At 35.9% G+C, this 24,169-nt stretch overlaps 1 protein-coding gene across 1 annotated transcript; it reads left to right on the top strand.

The window, feature by feature from the left end:
- The first annotated feature begins 9,895 nt into the window (after positions 1 to 9,895).
- LOC149535551 (protein INCREASED RESISTANCE TO MYZUS PERSICAE 1-like) lies at positions 9,896 to 10,958 on the top strand. Its single transcript, XM_089805259.1, has 2 exons — positions 9,896 to 10,474; positions 10,674 to 10,958. The coding sequence occupies exons 1-2, from the start codon at positions 10,212 to 10,214 to the stop codon at positions 10,840 to 10,842; spliced, it is 432 nt and encodes a 143-aa protein (XP_089661385.1). The 5' UTR covers positions 9,896 to 10,211; the 3' UTR covers positions 10,843 to 10,958.
- Positions 10,959 to 24,169: the final 13,211 nt, after the last annotated feature.

The raw sequence follows: 24,169 nt of genomic DNA on the forward strand, positions 1-24,169 counted from the left end.
TTTCGAGTCCAGATGTGCCCATACGGAGCATTTGAAGTTGCAAAATATAGGATTATGTAGGTACAATTGTGAAAATATGCAACTTTTGAAGAACCCATGCACCAAAACTAGAAAAGAGCTATACCATTGAAATTTTTAGGAAATTCTACCTAATTTCAAAAAAAAATTGCACCTGATTTGGAGTCTGGATGATTGAGATATGGCCTCCCAAATTCGAACTGCAAAATCAAAAATCAATCTAGAGAGGGGTTGCATCAGCAAAATATGGGGTTAAATTTGATAGTCATATGCCATAATAGAAGTTCTAATTTTTCTCGGAATGATGATTAGATAGCCGTCAAATTTAGGCTTGTAAAAAGATGATATCTGTGCACCTTCAAGCCTATGATGACATTAGCATAATGTCAGCCATACAGATTATGACACCATGTCGTACATAATTGTATGAAAAAAGTTGGTTGTATTGTACAGATGTGTACACATGTCGCTGAGTCAGATTGTATGGCCACTGAGTTGGCACTCTGTCAGTAGGATGAACTGGCATACAATGACTGTCCATGTGTCAGAAAATGAAAATTGCTAGGGTGAATCAAGAAATGTTGCATGGCGGGTGCAAAGGGTGACGTGTGTCCCCATAGACTTGTGCCACGTGGAGGCTTGTGGATGGGTGTAGATGTCACAATGTGTCCTTAGGAAGTACAGCTAGAGAGCGGATGTGGACGTCGAAATCCTACGATCAAAGGTCGTAGTAGGGTTTTCGGGGGCCAAAAATCCCTTGCCGTGGGCTAGAGTGTATGAAAAATGGGCAGGAGCTTTCGTGCAGGACCAAAACATTTTTACGGGCCACCGGAAAATTTTTTCTATCACCGATGGGTCAAGGAACAACGTTCATCAGAGATAGTTGATCATAGGCTGAAAGAGTATTAAAACTATGCTAGACTTTGAAAAATATAATCCCACATGTGTGGGGTGAGCACTGGGAGTGTTGTATAAAAACAATGTCGCTTATATGCAGTACAAATAATGAGTGACCGGTGTGTGGAGTTCTCACCATAGTTTGGAGAGAGGGTCACTGGTTATGTCACCGACAGGTTTTTCTAGTGTACTTTGTCATGGCCAAAATTATATAGATGCCCACAGAATAATAATAAGCCCTCCAATTAGAATAATACCTTACAAAATCAATACAAAACTTTTTCCAAAATTGTAGAGCTAGGGTGTGATTGCCTAGTTCTGCAAAAAAAATTCTCTAACTGGGAAAAAAATCCAAAAATACCCATATGGAAAATAAATTGAAGAGAATTAAATTAAATTCAAATCTAAAAACAAATAATCATATCGATTAAATGACCATTCCTAGTTTGCAAATCGGTGCCTTCGGGGGCTAGTTTGCCAAAAAAAATTGTCTCATGATCAACTTTAGGCCAACATAGGAAAATTTATAGTTGATCTTCACCAAATCGACATTTTGGACGCAATGGTGAGGTCAGATATGGCTCTAGACACTCTCAATTTCTACAGATTCTCTAGATTCGGGTTGAGGTGTTGAGGCATGAATGGTCTCAAATGACTATGTGTAGAGAATCTCCCCGAGCTTTGATACCATGTAAGAATTTGGCTTAGGGCAGAATTCACCTAAGACCAAGGAGCTCAAACACAAGCACAATAGTAGACCAAAGAGAGAGTATGATCAGAATGATGATATATTCATTCAATATGCCATTTGCAAGTACATTAGAAGTGCATGTATATAAAGGCCTCTAGAGAGCTTCTAGAATGCATAGAAGTCGACAACATGATAAGTCATACAACCAGGCACATGTCCACCATATATGGGTTATCCTCCATTAAGCATGGAATTAAGTGTGATGATGTGAGGATAAGCCTACAATGGTGTAGCACACAAATCAATGGTTTAAACAACATGTGCTAAAAAGGGAGTGTGAATAACTGTGTTGTCAACATGACAACTTAGTGAATGATGCAAACTCTAGTGTTGTAGACACCATGTGCTAAATTAGAGTTGTGTACTTTTGTGTTGTCAACATGACAACTCATGAAGGTGCACAAACTCCTAAGTGTCTCACAAAATAAAATAATAAAATAATGCATTAACCTAAGTAAACTTAAGTGTAAATAGTAAATGTGTATTTACACCAACAATGATAGAGGAACCCAACTAGGTCCAGTAGAATGGAGATGATATACCATCAAACCTTTAGGGGATAGAACAAAAATGGGCAAATATCGCTTGCAACAGGGAGAAATATCATACCCCCATAGTGTAAAATGTTGTACAATATTAATGCATGCAAAAATCACAGTGACAAACCTACGATAGAAAAATATGAGAACGCAAGAAAAAATGGAGCTAAAACTTGAGTCTAGCCCCATGGTACGTGCCACAAATGCATACCAAAAATGGAGTACACTTCTATAAACCAGTACACATGAGAGAAGCCATGATGTAGAGTATCTCAAGAAGCAATTTATAGCTTCCTACTTGTAATGTGCAAGGGAAATGGAAGGAATATAATGCTATGGATTTCAAATGAGACAAGATAAGTGACCCTTGCAAGGTGCACTACGAAATGGAATATTTAGTGGAGTATAAGAAATGAGATGGTAATATCCAAGGATTTATGAGTGAATATGAAAATTCAAAGTAAGTTAATATGAATGCAAAAGCTATTCTAAATGATGATGCAAATGCAACTACAAATAAAGAAAACTAGTTGATCTAATCTAACACACGATAGAGGAAAGATTAATCTAAGATGCAAGTAAACTAAAAGATAATGAAAAATGGAGTGCTCAAGTGCTCAAATGAAAGTGCATGAACATAGCAATAACATGAAGGTCTAAGATATGAGAGTGTGAGTTGAGAGCCTCCTTTCAAAAGAATTTGGACAGCTAGAGATTTAGAGGCAAAATTAAGGGTGGAGAATTATTCCCATTTTAACTTTGTGCAAAAGGTATTTAAGAGACATAATTAATGGTTGTGTTTAAGCCTAAACCTAACCAAACCAGAGCTAATGTAGCAGACAATTTGATCTTAGGACCAATAGTTTGAAATATATACAACCTTGCTCATTTTAACTGAGCAACATTGCAACTTTTGGCAATAGGCAAGATACGGGTGCCAAATCCAAACAAAGTAGAATCTCTAAAAACTGAGATAGGTTGTTGTGGGCCTAGATAACATGATCCTATAGCACCTAAAAATTTGTCAACACCTTGTATGATCTCAGAGAAATGCCCAATCAAAGATTGCAGCCCAATGGTGCTTAAAGACCCTTAGGGATGCTTTCGTTCAGTGTGGTCGATATCGTCAGCGGGATGTCATGGTTAAAACAAGGTTGGTCCTAGGCTATACCTAACAAACTAGAGCTAATAAGGTAGATTATTCAATCCTAGGACCAATGGTTTGAAATATACACAACCTTGCTCATTTTAATTGAGCAACATTGCAACTTTGGCAATAGGCGAATACAAGTGCCAAATCCAAAAAAAATGAATCTTTAAAAATTGAGATAGGTTATTGTGGGCCTAAATAAAATGATCTTGTAGCATCTAACAATTTGTCAATACCTTGCACAAGCTCAGAGAAATGCCCGATCAAAGATCATATCCCAATGGTGCTTAGAGACCCTTAGGGATGCTTCTATTCAATGTGGTTGATATCTTCGAAGGGATGTTGTGACTAAAACAAGGTTGGTCCTAGGCTGAACCTAACAAACTCGAGCTAACAAAGTAGTTGTGGATTGCTAAGGAAAGCCAAAATTGCTAGTTAGGTCCTAAGTGTTAGGGATGGGCAACTAAGGTATTAGGTTACTTAATACACCCTAGGAATCTTAACTAGGGTCCTAGAATAGTCCTAGATGGATCCATTCGACCAAAATATGTTAAGAGCAAAAATTGCTCAAAAGTTGCAAAGTTGCTCAAAAAATTGCTTGAGCAACTTTTGCAATTTTTGCAAAAAGTTGCAAATTGACCCTACCTTAAACTTAAGCACAAACCTTACCTATGGTAATAACCTAACCCTAACTCTTTGTGAACAATATTGACCTCATGATGACATCATCATCATGCCTTGTGCCAATCAAAGAACTATTTTAAGCCTAAAAAGAGGTGACATAGTGTGACAACAAGGACATGATCCAAAACAACCCTATCCAAGTTTTGCATATGTTGTAGGGAAGCCAAATGGGTATTCAAATCTATAATTTATTTTTGTAGTATTTTGGGAAGTTCGGAAGAAAAATGCAAGAGGATAGCCATCTAAATCCATATAAGTTGAAGACAATTAAATATTATTTTAAGGATTTCATCAAACCCATAAAATATAATATGTGGCATACAAATATGCACATGTTACATGTTTTCTCTTTTTTATATAGAAAATTTGGCATCTAAATATGCACACATGATATCTCTTATTAGATTTTTATACAAAATATGGCATACAAATATGCACATGTTACATGTCTTCTCTTTTTAATATACAAAATTTAGCATTTAAATATGCACATATGACATCTCTTATCAGACTTTTATACAAAACATGGCATAGAATTTGATGTATTGGTTAAGTATTCGAATAGGAATATTTTACTTCCTGATAATTACGAAAATACAAAATGAAGTATCATTCATATAAATAAATTTTCTTAACATAGTTTGAAATCAAATTGCATAACTTTATATATACCATCATTTCATCTGATTACCATTAATCACATGAATACAATTTGAACTATAAGAATGCCACAGAAAAACAAACCATGAGCCACATGCAACACATTTTTTGGATACAACTCAAACACAATTTTATGAAATGTTTTTTCAAAGATTTCCTCAAATTAAAATCAGCGAAATGTTTTTTGAGATGACAAAACCATTCTACGTTAAGATAAATCATACATGTACTACATGTTGTTGTAGGGTTCATGTTGAGTTTTCTATGCATTATGATGTTTATCGTTATATATGTTGTACTTTGCATACTAACAAAATATTGCAGGAATGTGGTCTACAATTACCTCCTAAGTCACTGAGAGAATTTATTACAACTGTACTATGTAAAGGAGATGATGGGTGCATTTATTATAAGACCATGTGTTTGAAAGGTTTTTGCCCTTAATGTGGTGGTTTGCAATAGTTGCAAAGATGCCTACATCTAGATAGCACACATGAAATTGGTAAGACACTAGTTTCTCTTGGAAAGTACAAATCAATTATATATGGTGTTAAAGATGGAAAATAATTAAAGAAGTGTGAATTAGTGAAAAGTGATGTATGTGTAGCTGATTTTATGAAATTATTTCAAGAGAAGATAGTTTATGACTACATATGTCATACACATAGAGCTAGATGGTTAGATGAGCAATTCAAGTTGTGTAAGAACACTTTTCCCTTGGGTACAATTGTGTTGATCATTGACTTTGTTAAAAACTATACACTAAAACCTCAAAATGAAGTGTAACCAATGTATGACAACTCTATACAAGTGTCAATTTTTGTACACGGAATTTATTCATGCACATGATAGCACAGAGGATGATAGAAAAATATTAAGAGAGTAACACCTCTATATCAGCAATGATCAAACTCATTCATCAAAGTTTGTGCAAGGATGTTTTAGAGTTTTCTATAAAAATCTGAGGGAAAGAGATGAAAGATATAATGAACACATTATATGATCAGACAATTGCACCACACAATTCAAGAATGCAAGGATGTTCTATTGGTTGAGTAGTATGCATGTGACAAGTGGAGTGCAACATTTTGGAATTTCATTGAGGCAAGACATGGAAAGGAAGAGCATGATGGTGCTGGAGCATGTGTGAAAAGAGCCCTTAGTAGAGAAGAATAAAAGTACAAAGTTGGCACAATATTAGAAAATGTTGAAATAATTGTCCAATGGTCCAATTCTACAATGGGACTAGGTAATACAAGTAAGTCTATGGTTTCTAGATTTTTTGGTTGATACATGAACCTAACATTGAAAATTTTCAAGATTGTTATACACTTATAGGATCAAGTGAGATGCACTCATTTCAAAGTTCAAATGCAGCATCACTAGCTATTCATCCTAGAAAGCTTGCATACTTTTGCTCTTCGTGTATGCATCATTTATGGGATGAATGTGAATCAAAAGAGTGGGTTGACCAATGGTCTTGTAGACCTTTGCATCTAATTGATTCATATCAACTTCCTACAACACTACAACTCAACTAGGTTGAAGCATCAATAGATTTTGAGCATGTATCTGACCTAATTGAACTAGATACTAAGTTATCAATTTAATACTTGGTTAAAATAGATTACTTTCAACTTTTCCATTAACTTATCCTTCTATATAATGTAGGTCTTGCATATTAGAATAATGATGAAGGAACATATTAATTTCTATGTCAGTATATTGAGCCTAAAAAGAAACTGATACCTACAATCATTGATGGTGAGGATATTGAGTACCCAATAGGATTCGTTGTTGTGGTAGGCACATTGCTTAGAAGGTAGTATATTTTTGTACCCTACCATGAATATCTATTTAAGTCAATTTGTCATGTATAGTGTATTGAAATTTTGACTTTAAATTGTCTTTACAATTAAATGTAGGTACCTTATCAAGAAATCTACCACATGGTTATTTGAGGATTTTGAGACACACAGACATATTCTTCATTACTCTAACCTTACTGTTGCAACAAATATTCAATTGATACCATATCATGGTAGGCCTCTTAACAAGAAGTTGTGGAAAGTACGTGAATCTGATCACGAGGAAATATTCGATCAATATAATAAGGGTTAGAGTTGATCCAGAAGGTTTGCTTGATTAATTGTGTGCTATATAGCTAAATCATTCTACATATGGTAGAATAATTTTGAAAATTTTGTATATATGTAATGTGAAATGTTACAACTTTGCAGTAATGTGCATATATAGATGCCAAATTTTGTATATTAAAAAGAGAAGACATGTAACATATGCATATTTGTATGTCATATTTTGTATTAAAATCCAATAAGAGATGTCACATATGCATATTTAGATGTCAAATTTTTTATATAAAAACGAGAAGACATGTAACATGTGCATATTTGTATGCCATATTTTGTATAAAAAATTTGATAAGAGATGTTGCATGTGCATATTTAGATGCCAAATTTTGTATTAAAAAAAAAGAGAAGACATGTAACATGTGCATATTTGTATGCCATATTTTGTATAAAAATCTGATAAGAGATGTCACATGTGCATATTTAGATGCCAAATTTTGTATATAAAAAAGAGAAAATATGTAACATGTGCATATTTGTATGCCATATATTATTTTTTATGGGTTTGATGATATCATTAAAGAAATATTTAATTATCTTCAAGTTATATGGATTTAGATGGATGTCCTCTTGCATTTTTCTTCCAAAATTCCCAAAACACTAGGAAAATAAATTATAGATTTGAATACCCATTTGGCTTCTCTACAACATTTGCAAAACTTGGATAGGGTTGTTTTGGATCGTGTCCTTGCTGTCACACTATGTCACCCCTTTTTACACTTAAAATAGCTCTTGATTGGCACAAGACATGATAATGATGTCATCATGAGGTCAATAGGATTCATGAAGAGTTAGGGTTAGGTTTTTACCAAAGGTAAGGTTTGTGGTTAAGTTTAAGGTAGGGTCAATTTGCAAGTTTTTGTAAAAATTGCAAAAGTCACTCAAGCAACTTTGCAACTTTTGAGCAATTTTTGCTCTTGACATCTTTTGGTCAAATGGGTCCATCTAGAACTATTCTGGGACCCTAGTTAAGATTCCTAGGATGTATTAAGTAACATAATACCTTAGTTGCCCATTGCTATCAACTTTTAACCTATTTAACAACTTTTGGCTCATTGAGCAACTTTTGACCAACTTAGGACCTAATCAACAATTTTGGATTTTCCTAGCAATCCATAGCTACTCCATTAGTTCGAGTTTGTCAGGTTTAGCCTAGGACCAACCTTGTTTTAGCCACAATGTCCCTCCGACGATATCGACCTCACTAAACAAAAACATCCCTAAGGGTCTTTAAGCACCATTGGGTTATGGTCTTTGATTGAACATTTCTTTGAGCTTGTGCAAGGTATTGACAAATTGTTAGGTGCTACAAGATTGCGTTATTTAGGCTCACACCAACCTACCTCAGTTTTTAGAGATTTGAGTTTGTTTGGATTTGACAATCGTATCTCACCTATTGCCAAAAGTTGCAATGTTGCTCAGTTAAAATGAGCAAGGTTGTGTATATTTCAAACCATTGGTCCTAGGATCGAATCGTCTACTCCGTTAGCTTCGGTTGGTTGGGTTTAGCCTAGGACCAACCTTGTTTCAACCACAACGTCCCTCTGGCGATATTGACCACACTGAACGGAAGCATCCCTAAGGGTCTCTAAGCACCATCGAGCTGTGATCTTTGATCAGGCATTTCTCTAAGCTCGTGCAAGGTATTGATGAACTATCAGGTGCTACATGATTACGTTATCTAGGCCCACAACAACCTATCTCAGTTTTTAAAGATTCTACTTTGTTTGGATTTGGCACTCGTATCTCGCCTATTGCCAAAAGTTGCAATGTTGTTCAGTTAAAATAAGCGAGGTTGTGTATATTTCAAACCGTTGGTCCTAAAATCGAATCGTCTGCTACGTTAGCTCTAGTTGGTCAGGTTTAGGCTAAGACATAAAATTTGTAGAAACATATATTTATGGAGAAAGTTACCCTTCTTGAGACAATTCCTACTAGCATACATATATTAAATGATAATATATAAAATACTTAGAAAAATATCTTGAAAGAGAAAGATATCCTTCTCCAAAGAACTCAAATATATAAGTGTGAAAAAATATCTTTTTGAAGACTGTACTATTACCATACATATATTGCACAATAATATATGAGATATGATCCTCCTCCTTGAACTGTCTACTAGCCTTCATATATTAAGCTATAAAATAAAATAAGTGGAAACATTAAATATAAATATAAATATGGTCTTATAAAAATAACTCCTTCCCATTAAAAAGGCAAGAACGAGAATACAATGTAACGAATCCAACAGCTTGAGGATCGAGAGGGTGAACTCTCATTGGGCCGTCCGGACCGCCAATGACCCACAAAACGTGTCAGTGGAAAGCCGCCTTACTGCCACCACCAATGAAACCCTAAAATAAATGGTGTAAAAGTAGCTTTCTACGGCCATGATGAGAATATGCCAACGGCGTGACGTCGCATTCAGAAGGAGACAAAACCAAAAAAGGCTTAAAAGCTAACTCAGATTCCCCTTCTCCTCCTCTCGACCACAAATATTGCTTTAAACCCCTTCATTATTTCGTTCCCTCGCCGCTTACGTCACCGTGTCCCCACATGCTTTACGGAATCAATCTACGAGATTCGACCTCGTGACCGGCTCTAATCGGGGGCACTCCAAAGAAGCTGGAGTGCATTCGCACCGTCCCGTACATGAATTATTGGAGAATGGAAGAAATAAACAAAAAAGTATGTGGCCCCCTGGGGGCCGTGGAAATCCTTCCGGGACCCACCGGCAATGAACGGTGGGGAATGGGCGGGCTCAACGTGCGATTCTGAAAAATAATTACCTAAATTGGCTCAAACTCCCGTGCAACCGGCAGTCCCGGTTTTCCATGGTGTATTATATGGCAATATAGAATGCAGCGGGAAGTTCAAAACAAGCTGGCACACACCGAAGATAGGACCGCATTCTGTCATTTGACAGACGTTGATCGAACGGGTCCCCCCGAGATATACTTTTTAAGATGTGGACACCAGGAATCGATGGTGGGTTACAGCGGCAGTACATGCTTTAACTGCCCTTTGTCCCGTACTTCATTTCACCCTCAATTTCTTTCTCTCATACGTATTGCTCTCAATTCGTCCGTCTCTCACCGCTTCTGAACGATCCTCTTCTCGCTTCTCTTGAGTTTATTAGATGCAATTGAAGTAAGGTATTCGGCCGTCGATTCTGCAGGCGTTTCGTGCTTTGGAGCGTCTGCAGGGTATGAAGAATTCGAAAGAAATCGGGCCCTGGAAAAAAAGGCGGATTCAAAGCGGGTGTTTTCGAAGAAATTTGGGCAAAAAATGTTGATTTGAAGTTCTGAGATTTGGGGTTGTTCTAAGATTTTCTCTTTTATCAAATTCAGTCTGAAAGAATGCATCTTGGAAAGCGACCTCGCCCTCCTCCAGGGTCTCCCATGAAGCGGACCACCAGCATGTCCTCGCTGGCGCAGTCCCACGATGATCCCATTAATGGCGTCGTTGAGCAGCAGCCCATTAATGGCGTCTGCCATTTTAGGCCCTCGATCTCGATGAACCCTTTTGCACATTTCTTCACTCAGCAGCCGGATTACTTCCTCCAATCTTGCTCTCTCTGCAAACGCCACCTCAGCCCTGGCAGAGACATTTATATGTACAAGTAAGAATACACTATAAAACCCCTGATTTATTTCTGACTGCTTCTTGATTTGCATTTATCTGATTTGATTTGGGGAGATTCAATCGACTGGGTAGCTTTGATTTCTATCAATTGACATGTTTAAGTGAATTTGAGTGAAATCAGTCGTTCCAGTTGGGTGTTTTTAATCGATTTGTTTTTCTGCTCTGTTTTTCTCCAGGGGTGATGCGGCATTCTGCAGCATTGAATGCCGGGACGAGCAGATTGTTAGGGATGAACGAATGGAGAAATGCGGTGTGGCGGTGAGGAAGAAGGAATCCGCTTCGACTAACCACCGGCGTCACCAAGCCTCAGCTGGTGCCAACCACGATACTCTTGCAGCCGCCTAGTTTCGAACTCCATGCTCTGTAATCTTGATTAGTCTATTCACTCCATTCATCAATGGAACAATTTATGTCTCTCCAATCTGTTGAAACAAGAAAAAAAAATTTGTTCTTGTTGGATCTTTTTTATGTCATCTTTATGATATTATAGCTTCTAGTTTCTATTTTCTCAGCCAGGTGTTGTTATGAACACCAGACAAGATTCGACTCAGTTTGCATTTCAGTTGTATGTTCTTGGGTATTGGGTGTTAATCAGTTATATTGGGGATCTGTGCTTCTAATTTGGTATAGGTTTGAGGATTGGCAGTGTTGAATGGTTGATCTGTTTAATGAACTGTTTGGTTGAATTTAGGGTTGATGGACCGCCCAACCCGTAAATGTGCAATGACAATGGAACCAATAACCTGCATTGTTTGTTTTGTCGACTTTGTAAATCGTGTACTAATGATCAAAATGACGAATGGTTGTGCGTTTGTTACAAGCATAGTGACATTGCGTTATCAGGGGTGGCACTAAATGTTGCCAATGTTTATGCAGGAGAAATCCCCAGCAAATGAAAAAATAAAAAGAGTGATTTATTTGATAAGGAAAAACAAGTTATCTAATCATTTTGGCCCTTGTATATAACTATTTCGCTAAATGTGAAGCTTATAAATGTAAAGTGCCATTTTCTTTTTGTTCCTAAAAGAGAGGGTTTAATACACTTAGGAAATTGGGTTTAACTATCAATCTTTTCTATGTTAGGTTGCTTCATTATTAAGCTAAGGGGCATGGAGTAGTAAATGATTTACAAAGAAAGGGTCTTTTTTTGAATTAGCCTTGTCGTTTTAGTGGGGAGGTTTAATATGCTTGTGAAATTGAGTCCAACTATCAATCTTGTGGATGTTTGGTTGTTTAATGATTAAGCTAAAGGGGTAAATGACTCACAAAGATAGGGACTTTTTCTCAAGTTAGCCAATCATATTAGTTTATAAACAAATGATCTTTTGAATAAGTTAAAGGTGAATAGTGGTATATGAAGAAAAAGGTTTTGTAGTAAGTCAACAAAATGAGTTTTGAGTAAGCCAAGGGTAAACAGTTGCTAGTTGAGCTATAAAAAAGGGGCTTCTGAGTATTTCAAGGGTGAATAGTGGAGTTGAGTTATAAAGAAAGGGAATTTTGAGTAAGCCAAGGGTGAATAGTGCCTAGTTGATTAATACAAAAAGAGACTTTTAAGTAAGCTAAGGGTGAACACTTGCATATTAGTTTATAAAGAAAGAGTCTTTTGAGTAAGCTAAAGGGTGATGACTAGGATGTTCATTTATAAGAGATGCTTTTGAATGAGCCAAGGGTAAAAGTTCGTACATTGATTAATGAAGAAGTAGACCTTTGGGATCCTTTAGGGCCTCTTTTAAGCTATTTTATTGAATGGTCAAATCTTGATTTTGGAGTCATATGTTTCAAAAAATTTTCAATTATTAATTATTATTGGCACATCTAATAATAGTAGTTGTGAAAATGGAATATGTTGAGGAATGACCAATACCATGTTGATTCTAGATTGTTATAATTTTGTTCTATAATAACTAGCATATGCACCAAAAGGAGGTGAAATGGTTATGATGACATTAAAATATACTTTGAATTTGTAGACAAATTTTGTCTTATCTTCTAAGGCCTTACAAATTTCAATAGAATATCCATATATACTTAGAGCACATGCTCAAGCATTATTTAGATACACTAATTTTTTTTTAAAAATACATTTTTTTTCTCAACTTTAGTTTCTCCATTTGTATGAACTCTTTCTCAACTTTAATTTTTTCCCCTATTCTCCACCCCCTTCTAAATCAAACAAATATAGGAATTGCATACAAATTATTCATTATCATAAAATCACATTTTCAATAATTTGCCATTACAACATTATACTTAGCACTACTTCTTTGTATTTCTTGTTATTTAATAAAAGGGTTCCCCGTATTTAATGGGTCATAACATAGATAGATTGCTCAACATTGGTAATTTCTATTTGCATAAGATCATGCTCTTCCTCTTCATGGAAAATTCAGCGTTATTGTTATATCTTCCTAACAACTCCATACTTGCATAAAACCATGTTCTTCCCCTTCAGTTGTTTTTATCTTCAAGAGACATATTGCAAATATCAAAGATGAAGAGTTACATATTCAAAATATTGGACTATAATAGGCTTGAAATATTGCTATATTTGAAGAGCTTGAATTGTTCCATCTAACCTAGGATCAAACCCATATATTCTAGATGTGTGTTTCTTTTCTTGGATTTTGGAAAGGTATCATCCACATAATCTTCCATGATTTTATGCATAATATTGTGAAAGATAATGGCCATAGCTCTTTGGTATGTAGCTCCAACCTTTTTGAGTCCAAATGGCATGGAGTTCCAACAAAATGTTCTCCATGCGCATGTGAAAGTAATATTTTCCCTTTTGAAGAGTTATCTTGATTTGATTGTAACTCAAGAATCCATCCATTAGGGAGTGCATTTCATAGCCCATTGTCATGTCCACTATCATCTCAATATCTGTGAGTAGAAAATCATTTGAAGATAAAGTTAGATGGACTCATCATGTTTTAAAATAAGTACACTGTTTGAAATTCATTTAGCATAGTCAATAACTCATATGAATCCAACATTGACTAGTTTTTTCCACTAATACTTTAGCTAAGAGAGCTATGCGCAAATGCAATTTTCTTAGTTTTTTCTTATTAATTTTTACACCAAGAGCTATGCATAGATGATGCATGATGAGATTAATGTCAAGCCTTGGCACGTCTAAATATTTCCAAGTAAATTTAATCTTATTTTTTAGAAAGAATAGACTACCAAGTATCTCATCCTCAGGCACCTCAAGGATATTTTCACCCTTGGATATATCTTTTCTTTTTACTATTTTAGGTTTTGACACCACCACAAAGTGGTTTTCACCATTAGAATGCTTATTTCTTTTCATTTAAAAAAAAATCTATTGACTAAAATACTTGATATCTAATTCAATTGTGCTTGAAGTAGGTCCATTAGTGGAAAAGACTATGCGCTCAATAAAATTTAGGTAGCATGCAATTTCATCATCATTTTGAAAAGTGAGGAGCTCAAGTTGTTAGTTTTTGGGCGACCAATCATTAAGGTTCGGTGTACAAGTGAAACTGATGTAGAGGGTTCCAAAGTGTTTGTGCTAGAGATCGTCTCTAGTAACAAGTAATTCAAAATTTATAAGAGTCCCCTCAAGGGCACTTAGACCGGTTAGTTCCCTAGCATGGTCAATGTGATCAACAAGAATGATATGTAGATTCAACTCATCAATTCCTATGGGTGACTCACCTACTACCTTGGTTTGATTTCCATAGCTATGTATGACATCTACCCCCCATTCTATAGATTCAACTAAAAATTAATCCCACTCATAGTCATGTGAATACATACTATAGTTCCTTTCTAGCAAGTGTGTAGTATTCCTTCACATTCTTTCTCTATTGGGATCCTCAACATATGAATCATCATTTTGGCAGGATGTAGAAGTTTCATCATTAGGATCTAGTGGAGGTCCTTGATTCTAGAGGATAAAAATAGAAGGAACAAAGTTTTCATCCTCTTGAGTTATAACATTAATAGGTAGGGTCTCCTCTTTAGATTCATTAGTGCTTTCAAGATCTTGATCAAAGCTAGGTTGTTTGTCACTATTGGAGAAATCTAAACCAATCTTATCCCTAGATTTGCTTCCATTGGTATGACTCAAAGGTTATGTAAGAGAATTTTTTCTATCACTCAAAAGACCATGACCTAGATAACCCATTCTAGTGAGGAATTAGTACTTGTTTCAATACTTTTTAGGGGATGTCTCAATAGTAAGTGTGACCTCTTCAAGAACTTATCCTCTATAGATCCATTCTCTAATTTTCCTATCTTTCTTCTCATCTTCTCAAGACACTAAGGATTGAAAAAGGTACCATAGATAGTCATAGAAGAAGCTGAAGGTTTCATGTATTGTGAAGGTCTACCATAGGAACATTTAGAAACAAGAAGATTGCAATATAACCCACCCAATACTCTCCCATCCCAATATTCAACATTCACCATTTTGTTCTTCTTAATCATTTCCACCATGATAAGAAAATTTCTTTCCCTTTCTATTTATTTAATTCCATGAGCAAGGCTATCACTAGCTTTAAAAAGAAACCCATTGTCAACCTAGCTCTACATGAGGGATTGTTGCTTCTAATCCATGAGTACTTCAAAGCTTAGACGATTAGCAACAATCCTTCGTTGGATGCAGACGAGGACAATGGTAGCTCCAGCTATTCTTCTGACTCTGATGAAATTCAGAGCATAAGCTCAGAGGAGGGGAGTATTTCTCCTAGAAAGAAAATTAAGGGTCATATTAAGAAGTAGTCCTCTAATGTTACCCCTAGGAGAAAGAGCCCTAGGGACCATGGACAAACCTCTGGCAAAGAGGATATGTAATACAATGAGGATGAGGAGGACATGGACTCTGAGGATGATGACAAGGAGATGGAAGAGGAGATTAAAGAGGACCATGTCAGGAAAAAATGGAAGAGGGATAATGTGGAGATAGCGGAGGTTTCGAATTAGGAGCCAGATGTTTTGATTCTCCCCCTTTCCCCTGTTCACCCCCACCCTCAATCTCATTCTGAGGAGAAGGAAAAGGATAATGTCGGTGCTAAAGAGGGGGAAGTGCTTGTCAAAAATAGGAGAAAATCTTGGAGGAACTTCAATGTTAGGACTTCAACATTGGGAATTTATAGAGAAGCTATGAACCCTCAGATTCTAGTGGAGAATTAGGAAGAGCCCAGGCTTGAAGAGCTCATTGATCTAGCTATTGTGGCCATCTCTAATAATGCAAGGGAGATAGGAATGAACCTTCTAAACAATGCTCGTAACAACATGATTGATAATTTCATATCAATCAAGTGGCTATACCATGAACTGGAAGAGGTCAGAGAGAAGGTGTGTTAGTTGGAGGGCAACAATAGGAAGACTGAAAATGAGAACTAGGAGGATCAAACCGATAGAGCCAGTCTGGTAGAGAGGAGAATAAAGAATCTTGAAAACTACAATCACAATTTGGCTAGTCAAATGATCTCTCTCCTCAATTTGATCAATGATAATATGCTCTCCTTAACTAGTGTGATCAAAGATAGAGGCCTGCTGGTACGTGAGGATGGAAAGGATAGAGAAAGAGCTAGGTCTGAGGATGATATGGCTACTGACATCACCTTTACCAGTTTGGACAAAGAAAAAAAGAAATTCCAGGAGCAGAAGGCCAAGGAGCACCAGAAGATTTATGAGGTTGCCCAGACCATGTAGGATTTCGAGAAGAAGAATGAAGAGTAGTCCTCTAGTTCTGTCTTTTGTGTTTTTGTTGTTCTATTGGCTTTTTATTTTGGCTTTTTCTTAGTTCTACTATAGACTGTCTTTTCTAGCCTTTTTGTTGGCCTTTGTTGTTGGCTGGGCCTCACACTTATTATCAACCTTTAGACTCATTTTTTCTAGCTGGGATTTATTGCTTATTATTAGCCTTGGTTTGTAGCTACTTATAGGTTTTAGGGTCCCTATAAAACCTATTTATCTTATCAAAAAAAATTTTAGTTTCTTCTCACATTCAATGACTGTATTATTTTTTTTCTTCAAAAGATATATAATGTGGTACCACAGATTTAATGAGAGTATTCATAGACATAGAATTGTCTCCAGGAATAGAGACTCCAATAGCATTGTAGGGAAATTTTATGCATTGATGGTAGGTTGAAGGTATTGAGTGCATGTCATGAATCCAAGGCCTTCCTAGAAAATTGTTATAAGAAAGAGGTATATCCAAGAATTGAAAGACCATAACCTTTTCCATTGGTCCTACTTGAATAGGTAAAATCACAATTCCCTTAGAAAATCTCTCCTCCTCATCATATTCCTTGATAGTGATCTTTTGTCTAGGGTCAATAGTGAATTATGATAGACCCAACTATTTAACCAAATCATATGTACAAATGTTTAACTTTATAGCTCCATCTATCAACATGTATTTTACATGGGTTCTATAGATTTGTGTTGTGATGTGGAGCCTAATCAGATTCAAAGGTTTATTCAACATAGTTTCCCCCCAATATTAATTTCTATAGGGGTTTGGGGGCAACACCCCCAAGACAAAGTCAAGGGGCAGCGCTCTAGGTGCATTCCCTATTACAGTACAAGGTGGGGTCGAGAGACGATGCCCTTGTAGGAGTGTTTGGGGCTAGTGCCGCCAAAGCCAAAAATGAATTACCATTGTAAAAGACATCGGCTGTTTTTTTTTTTTTCTATTGGATGACTTATTCTAGCCCTAATTTTGTAAGTGGAAAAAACTTGTATAAAATGGCTTAGGTTTAGGAATTTCATAATGTATGATAATATTACATACTTTCTTGTAGTGGTATTGACCTATAAAGGATTGTGGATTGTAATCACTAGATAATAATAATAGTGGACTTGCAGTTGGTGGATGTAGCCCAAGGATTGGGTGAACCACGTTAAATCTTTTTCTTGTGTTCTCTTCTGTACGATTTATTATTTTCTAATATTGGTGATATTTGCATGTAATTGTTATCTATATCAGTGGTTAATCCTAACAATTTGGACTTCAATGTTCAAAGAGAGGTTATGTAGATGGTTGAATGATTTATCATCTTCTTCATAAAAAAGTGAGATAGCGAGGGACAATAAAATGGTTGTATGGAATTGATCAACATAAATATCTTTACAAAAACTAGATGAATGTAATACTTTATCTAGAATTTTATTGTGAGTAGGTGATAGATACATGAACTAAATTATAAAGATTTGAGTAGGTGTTCTTTGTAGCTAGTCCACTAATTATAGCTAGACTAGGAGGGATTCGACACTAGTTTAGGAAAAGTCCATGCTTGTTTGGATGCTAACTTCTTGGAAGAATTGGGAACCTTAAGGATAAGATTTGATTGGCTTCTAGTGGGGTAAGTGTACAAAGTTGTGGTTCCAAAAGGGCGGTATAAGTGGCCACTTTTTTTTTGACAAAAAAAAAGTAGCAGTCCTCTAGGTTCTAAACTACTATGTTTTTTCCAAAATGGTTTAGTTTTATGTCCTCAAAAAAGAGGCCACAAAAAGTGGTACTTCAAAAAAAAGCATAACATAGTGCAAAGTGTGGCCCCCCTTATATTTAACTTTTTTTTTGAAATTCTTTAATCACTCTAGTCAAAAGTTACGTAACACTATTTAGTTTATCCCAATTTTTTTGGGTAATCTTATAATGTGTATTTTTTTAATGAATTTTGTAAGTGGAAACATCCCAAAAATGTGAAATATCTATGTGCTCCCCCTAGAAATTATTGAAAACTAATCCAAAATCAAAATTAATTTTTTTTCAAAGTGTGTAGAATGGAGTCTAGTTTCTAAAAAACTAACTTGTTATAGAAATCGATGAACGAACTAAAATCTACACCCCAATTAGTACATGTTAGTTTTTGAGAGAAAATGGGCATACATTCAAAAGAAATTATAGTTGAAAGGCTTGAAATAGTATGAATTTAAAATAAATTATATGGTTATATAGATAACACTGAGATCTACAATATCATGTAGCTTGATTTTATCGATGCTAAATCACAAGGAAACTTGGATTAGAGCCAGGGATAACTTTAAGAAACCCCCTTTAGGAAAATATATAAAATCATGGAAAATCCAACAATATTTTAGGGGAAAAAGTTATTTTGAATTGGTGATTTTATTTTTCAAAATAGGAAAAAATTTAATTTCATTGGCAATTTATTTTTTGTCATATGAAAATTTTGTAAAACCGTGGTGAATCTTTAATTATTTTAAAAAATCGTGACCAAAAGTAAAAATATATAAAAACAATAAATTTATATCATCCAAGATACAATAACCCTTTTTAATGATTGTTAGATGATCCTAAATCAATGGTCTAAATCCCATTTTGAGCTAAAATGTTAAAGTACAACAAGTTTCAAAGAAAGTTTTCAAAATAATTACACTTGTCCATAGTATAATCTATTTCTGGCCAAAGATTAGAGGGATAAAAGGTTCCTTCGAAATTCTCTGGAATATAAACACTTGTCAAATATATGTAATTTACATATAACCCAACTTAAAGTTTTACCATAGACAGGTGAATGTGACCATCTATTAAGACACACCTCCAAAATTATGGGCAAAATCATTTAATTTACCATGTGCAAAGATTAGATTCCATTGGTGAAGTTGTCGTCAAATTAAAAATGGTTAGTATTGGCAATTGGTCTGAGCATGTGACCTAGTTTTCATAAATTGTAGGTGACATTGCCACCCCAAAAGTGCCAAACAATTCACCAAATCTGGGGTCCCCGATGAGTGAGATTAGCCATTCGATGAATATTTACCACTAAAGTAAACCCTAATTAGAGCACATAAGAAAAATCAAGCATTTTTTGTATGCTTGTTGTAAAACACATCTCAGACCAGTTTAGATCCTCCAAACCTTTGGGTTGGATCCCTAAGGAAAATCCAAGCATTAGGATTGTTGGTATCCAATCCTTTATATAGTGCATGTATGCAATAGTGCATACATGCTATTTAAAGCATTTCAAAATTCAAGGCTTAAACATTGGGCATGGGCTATAGTGCACACACTTTGTAAGCCTTGTATTCCAATAGAGAGGATAGATAGGGAGAGAGGGAAGGAGAGAGGTAGAGAGGGAGAGAGGGTAGAGAGTGAGAGAGAGTAGAGAATGGGGAGAGAGTAGGGGATATGATGTAGAGGGCACAAGAGGATGGAGAGTGAAGGGAATGGGGAAAGAGCATGGGATAGGATGCAAAGAGAGAGAGAGAGAGAGAGAGAGAGAGAGAGAGAGAGAGAGAGAGTAGGGGATAGGATGTAGAGGGTGAGAGAGGATGGAGAGAGAGGGGAATGGGGAAAGAGCATGGGATAGGATGGAGAGAGAGAGAGAGAGAGAGAGAGAGAGAGAGAGAGAGAGAGAGAGAGAGAGAGAGAGAGAGTCAATTATCCAACTATTATCACAATTATTAACCTTATTAAAACTTAACCATATGAGCAATATAATCATAAACCACAACAAGATACTCATGCACAATAACACCAAATATGTTAACTAGGGAAACCCTTGATCAAAGGGAAAACCCTTGTGGGGACGGTACTCACAAGATGATGTACTAATAAAAATATCCCTTGTTAGAGGATGGACACTGTTAGGAGTCTATGAAATATAGTCATTACATATCAGTCCCTAATAGGAGACTTTAAATCCCTATTAGGAGATTCCAACCCTATTTGGAGTTGTACCAACCCCATTAGGAGTTGTAGAAGGCAGATGGACCCACTATCCAAACAACTTCAGGGGAAAGACCAATGAACCTACTATCCAAATGATCTCTATATTATTCCTTGTAGAATAATAGAATTGAATTATATTGCTCCTTCCTCTTTCTTTGTCTCATCAATCAGACTTTTGCTCCTTTTGATCTCGATACCTAATCACAAACTTCACACCCAATAATCCCTTGGATTGCTTACTCACATTTACCAAATACTCTACTCTTGTTTGAACTTCCTTGCATGCTTTGCATCATACTTGCATACTTTACAATAAAGGAAAATACTTTCCTTTATACCAAGTCCTTAAAACAATTGCTTGAGTTAGCCTTAAGGCTTTCCCAATTAATTATAATAGGACCACAATAAGATACTTAATTAATTACAATCATGATAGCACCATCGGCTCATAGTCTATGCAACTCTTCACACATGTGACTTCAAGGCTTGCACACTTACATATGTCACCACCAGACTGTCTTCTTCCATTGTGTAACTTCGCATATCCAGATCATCTTTGTTAGAAGATATAATGCAATCATTAGAAATTGCTTCTCCTATAATGCTCCCCATCTTTTAAACCCTCAATGGAGTTCTTAGCCTTTACATTCTTCGAAGGCTAAGTGAAGTAATATGAAGAAATTGATTAAATTAATTTCTTATAAAGTCATTAGATAAGTTAAAATTAAAAAGTGACTTTATATTTAATTAATTTAATTAAAAGTGACTAAAATTAATTAAATAAATTAAAAGAATCTTCTAGAAGTAGGAATTTAATGTTATTTTATTTCTTCTAGAAGGAGGTCCATCTATTAGAGGAAAAGAATAAATAGGGAGGGCAACCTTATTGTTGAGCATCAAATGTGTTGCCATCTACTCTTTCGGATAACTTATGGAGCCAAGGGTTTCTGCAGTTGCTACATTTATCATTGGGAATGAACACTCCCATTGATTTGCATAGCTGAGGTGGTGAAATATCTTCCAAAGGGTAGCAACTATTAGATAAGATATATTAATCTTTTCATTGTGCTAAATTTGTGGCCTAGGGCCAGATTAATGGAGTAAGGAATAAGTTGAATATTGCTATAGTAACATTGCTACAACATCACTGCTACAGTATCACTGATATAGTGACACTGCTATAGTAACTTGCTACAGTACTGCTACTATAGTAACTTTGCTACAATACCACTACTATAGTGACATTGCTATAGTGTTGCCACTATAGTGATTTGCTATAGGAAAATTCATATTTTTGGAGCAATTCCAAGTTTTTATCTACTATATTTTGCTTTGTTTAGGATTAGATATTTAGGGCATTGGTAGGGTTTGTAATATTTTTTGCAATCTGATTTATATCAGAGTTTTATATCAGAATTTTTTTCTCTAATGTCTTATTGATGTAGATGCATATTTTCCTATTTATAATCAGTATTATACAAAAAATAATTGCATCTTCATTGTTACATGTTTGGTGTGTTCTTTGCAAGCATATTTATTAAAGTCTGGCATTTAGAAAGCAATCCAAATTTGGATATGTAATATATCTCTTACTTGCAAAGTGTTCGAAAAAATGAAAAACAATTGAATTAGTAAAGAATTTGGTGTTTGTTGAAGTTATAATTGGTTAAGGTTATCACAATGGTATCAGAGTGGTTTCTTTCCATCCTGTGGGATAGGAAATTTATATTATTGTTAGATTTTTTATTGCATTTAAAGTGACAATACTCTAGCATTTTGTAGCCATGGACAAACATAGGAGGACTGAGAATTCTAGAAGTCAGTGGAGTAATGATGAAGTTAGCGTGAAGATGAATGCTTTGTAAGAGAGTATGGAGAGACTTAAGCTTCATCAAAAAACATTGACAAAGATCTTGTTGGATCCATAGATAATTTTAAGGGTAGCAAGGTATATGGTTTCCACCTTTAGAAGGCTGACGTCAAGGTTACATGGAAGAAAGCTTGAGTTTTCCTTGATAGGTGTCCATGATGTAGATGCACCTATATTTAGTATGACACTTGCTAGTCCTATTTGCAGTGTCAGAGTTATTTCTATGGGACATGTGGTTATGTCAGTGGCAACATAGGATAGAGACACTAAGGTTTAGTAGGTTGAGACTCCAAGAGCTATTGCTATAGTTAGTGCAGTTGTTACCACTGATACTTTTGGCTCTCTCTCTCTCAAGGATAGTATTATTATTGGAGATTTATATGTGAGATCTCATGTTGTTGCTATAGTACAGGAGGAAGTTGCTTCCTCAAGTGGGATCAAGACACATATAGAGTCACCCGGCTATGATGTTGGTGATGTGGGTATTTCAATGGAGTCAATAGATGTGGGTTTATGCTCTAGTATTATTGATTCACAAGCTAACATTGAGTCATGTGTGCAGAGTCAAGAGTCTACAATTGAGGCTTTGTTAGGAGATGTCGATATAGATAGTATAGACACATCTGATGATCCTATGAGATGTACTGGGTATGACACCCCTTGTCAAATATTGGGTGATGAATCCAAGGAGATTTTGGATAGGTCCTAGGATCAATGCTTACAGGATCTTACCATTAAGGTGGAAGATAAGACATGGAAGGAGATTGACACGAAAAGGGCTTGCATTTCTTTGGATGAGGAGTTGGTTGAGGTACATGACAATTGTATGTTGGACACAAAATTGTGCGAGGAAGATAGCACACATATGAGCGATCTTGTGGTGGAGAGTTTTGAGTCAGTTTCCTATCTTAGTGCAGTTAGTGAGATAGAAAGCTTGTATAGGAGTTAGGAATTACAAAGGCATCATGTGACTTTTCAGCTGAAGGTGACTGATAGTAACATTTCTTTAGCTCTTTAATATTATGATGCTATCTGTAAGATGTTAGCTACATTTGATTGGGGTGCTCCTATGTTTGATGAGCATGGTGATAGTACTCTTTCTCTAGTAGAGGTTCATGTGCTTCGAGAGGTTGCTAGGATCTTGAAGCATAGTTACTCTCATTTAGTTGTTGATAGGGATTACCTTCTAGAGTGGGGTAGCAGCTACTATGAGATGTTGTTAAGGAAAGAGGAGGATGTGATTGAGCTCACTTGGGAGCTTGAGGTGACTATGGGCTCTCTTCAGTATACTCATTTGGCTCTTTAGGAGTCACAATCATAGTTGGATAAGGTTACCATAGAGTTAGAACGGGTATAGTCTACACTAGTCCCAGACCCTATTTAGTTACATATTATGGTTAGTGGTGAGTTTGCTTCTATGGTTGAGGATGAGGGACATAATGATGTGGTGAACACTTTTTTCTAGGATATGAGTGTAGTATGTACAAAGAAGGTGAGAGCATCAGTGGATATGAGATCTCATGGTGATTTTCTTCCTTCTACTAGAAGTGAATCTATTTCTTCTTTTCATATAGCTGGTAGCAACAAACAGTTGGCATTGTCACATTTTCAAAGGGATTAGTTGTGGATTACGAGAGAGCAGGTCGATGCTTCTACATATAATTTCTATTGTATCGAGTCATTCGTGGAGTATTTTCTTGAAGATTGGATTTGCGGGAGGTTTCCTACAATATATCTAAGGGTATTCTCATTCGGGGCTCTTGTGCTATACGATGATTGGTGAGAAATATTGTAGAGACATTGGCTACAATGCTTCACAATAGGGATTTTGTGGTTGGGTTTGTTGAGAAGGTTTCCTAGGATCTTGCCCAACCAATAGTTTGGAGTCAGAGATTGGAGCCATCTTCTAATTCCTAGTTTGATGATGATGAGGCCTTGATAGAGATTGGGAGTTTTTATCGATATTAGATTGTGAGGAGTGCTCATTACTTTTCTTTCAACCCATAGATAGAGGGCTTGGTTTTTAGCATTATGGATGGTGATAGAAGGTTTGGAATTCATTATACCCATAGAGGGTGTACTCCTCTACCAAGGGATGGAGATTCTGAGATATAGGGTATTGGGAA

Source organism: Cupressus sempervirens, chromosome 10, assembly GCF_028749045.1.
Source record: "Cupressus sempervirens isolate cs-2001-9-10 chromosome 10, ASM2874904v1, whole genome shotgun sequence".
Taxonomy (NCBI): Eukaryota; Viridiplantae; Streptophyta; class Pinopsida; order Cupressales; family Cupressaceae; genus Cupressus; species Cupressus sempervirens.

Coding starts and splice junctions, on each gene's coding strand:
- LOC149535551 (XM_089805259.1), top strand. CDS start 10,212: ATGCATCTTGGAAAGCGACCTCGCCCTCCTCCAGGGTCTCCCATGAAG. Junction 10,475..10,673: donor AGAGACATTTATATGTACAA/GTAAGAATACAC, acceptor GTTTTTCTCCAG/GGGTGATGCGGCATTCTGCA.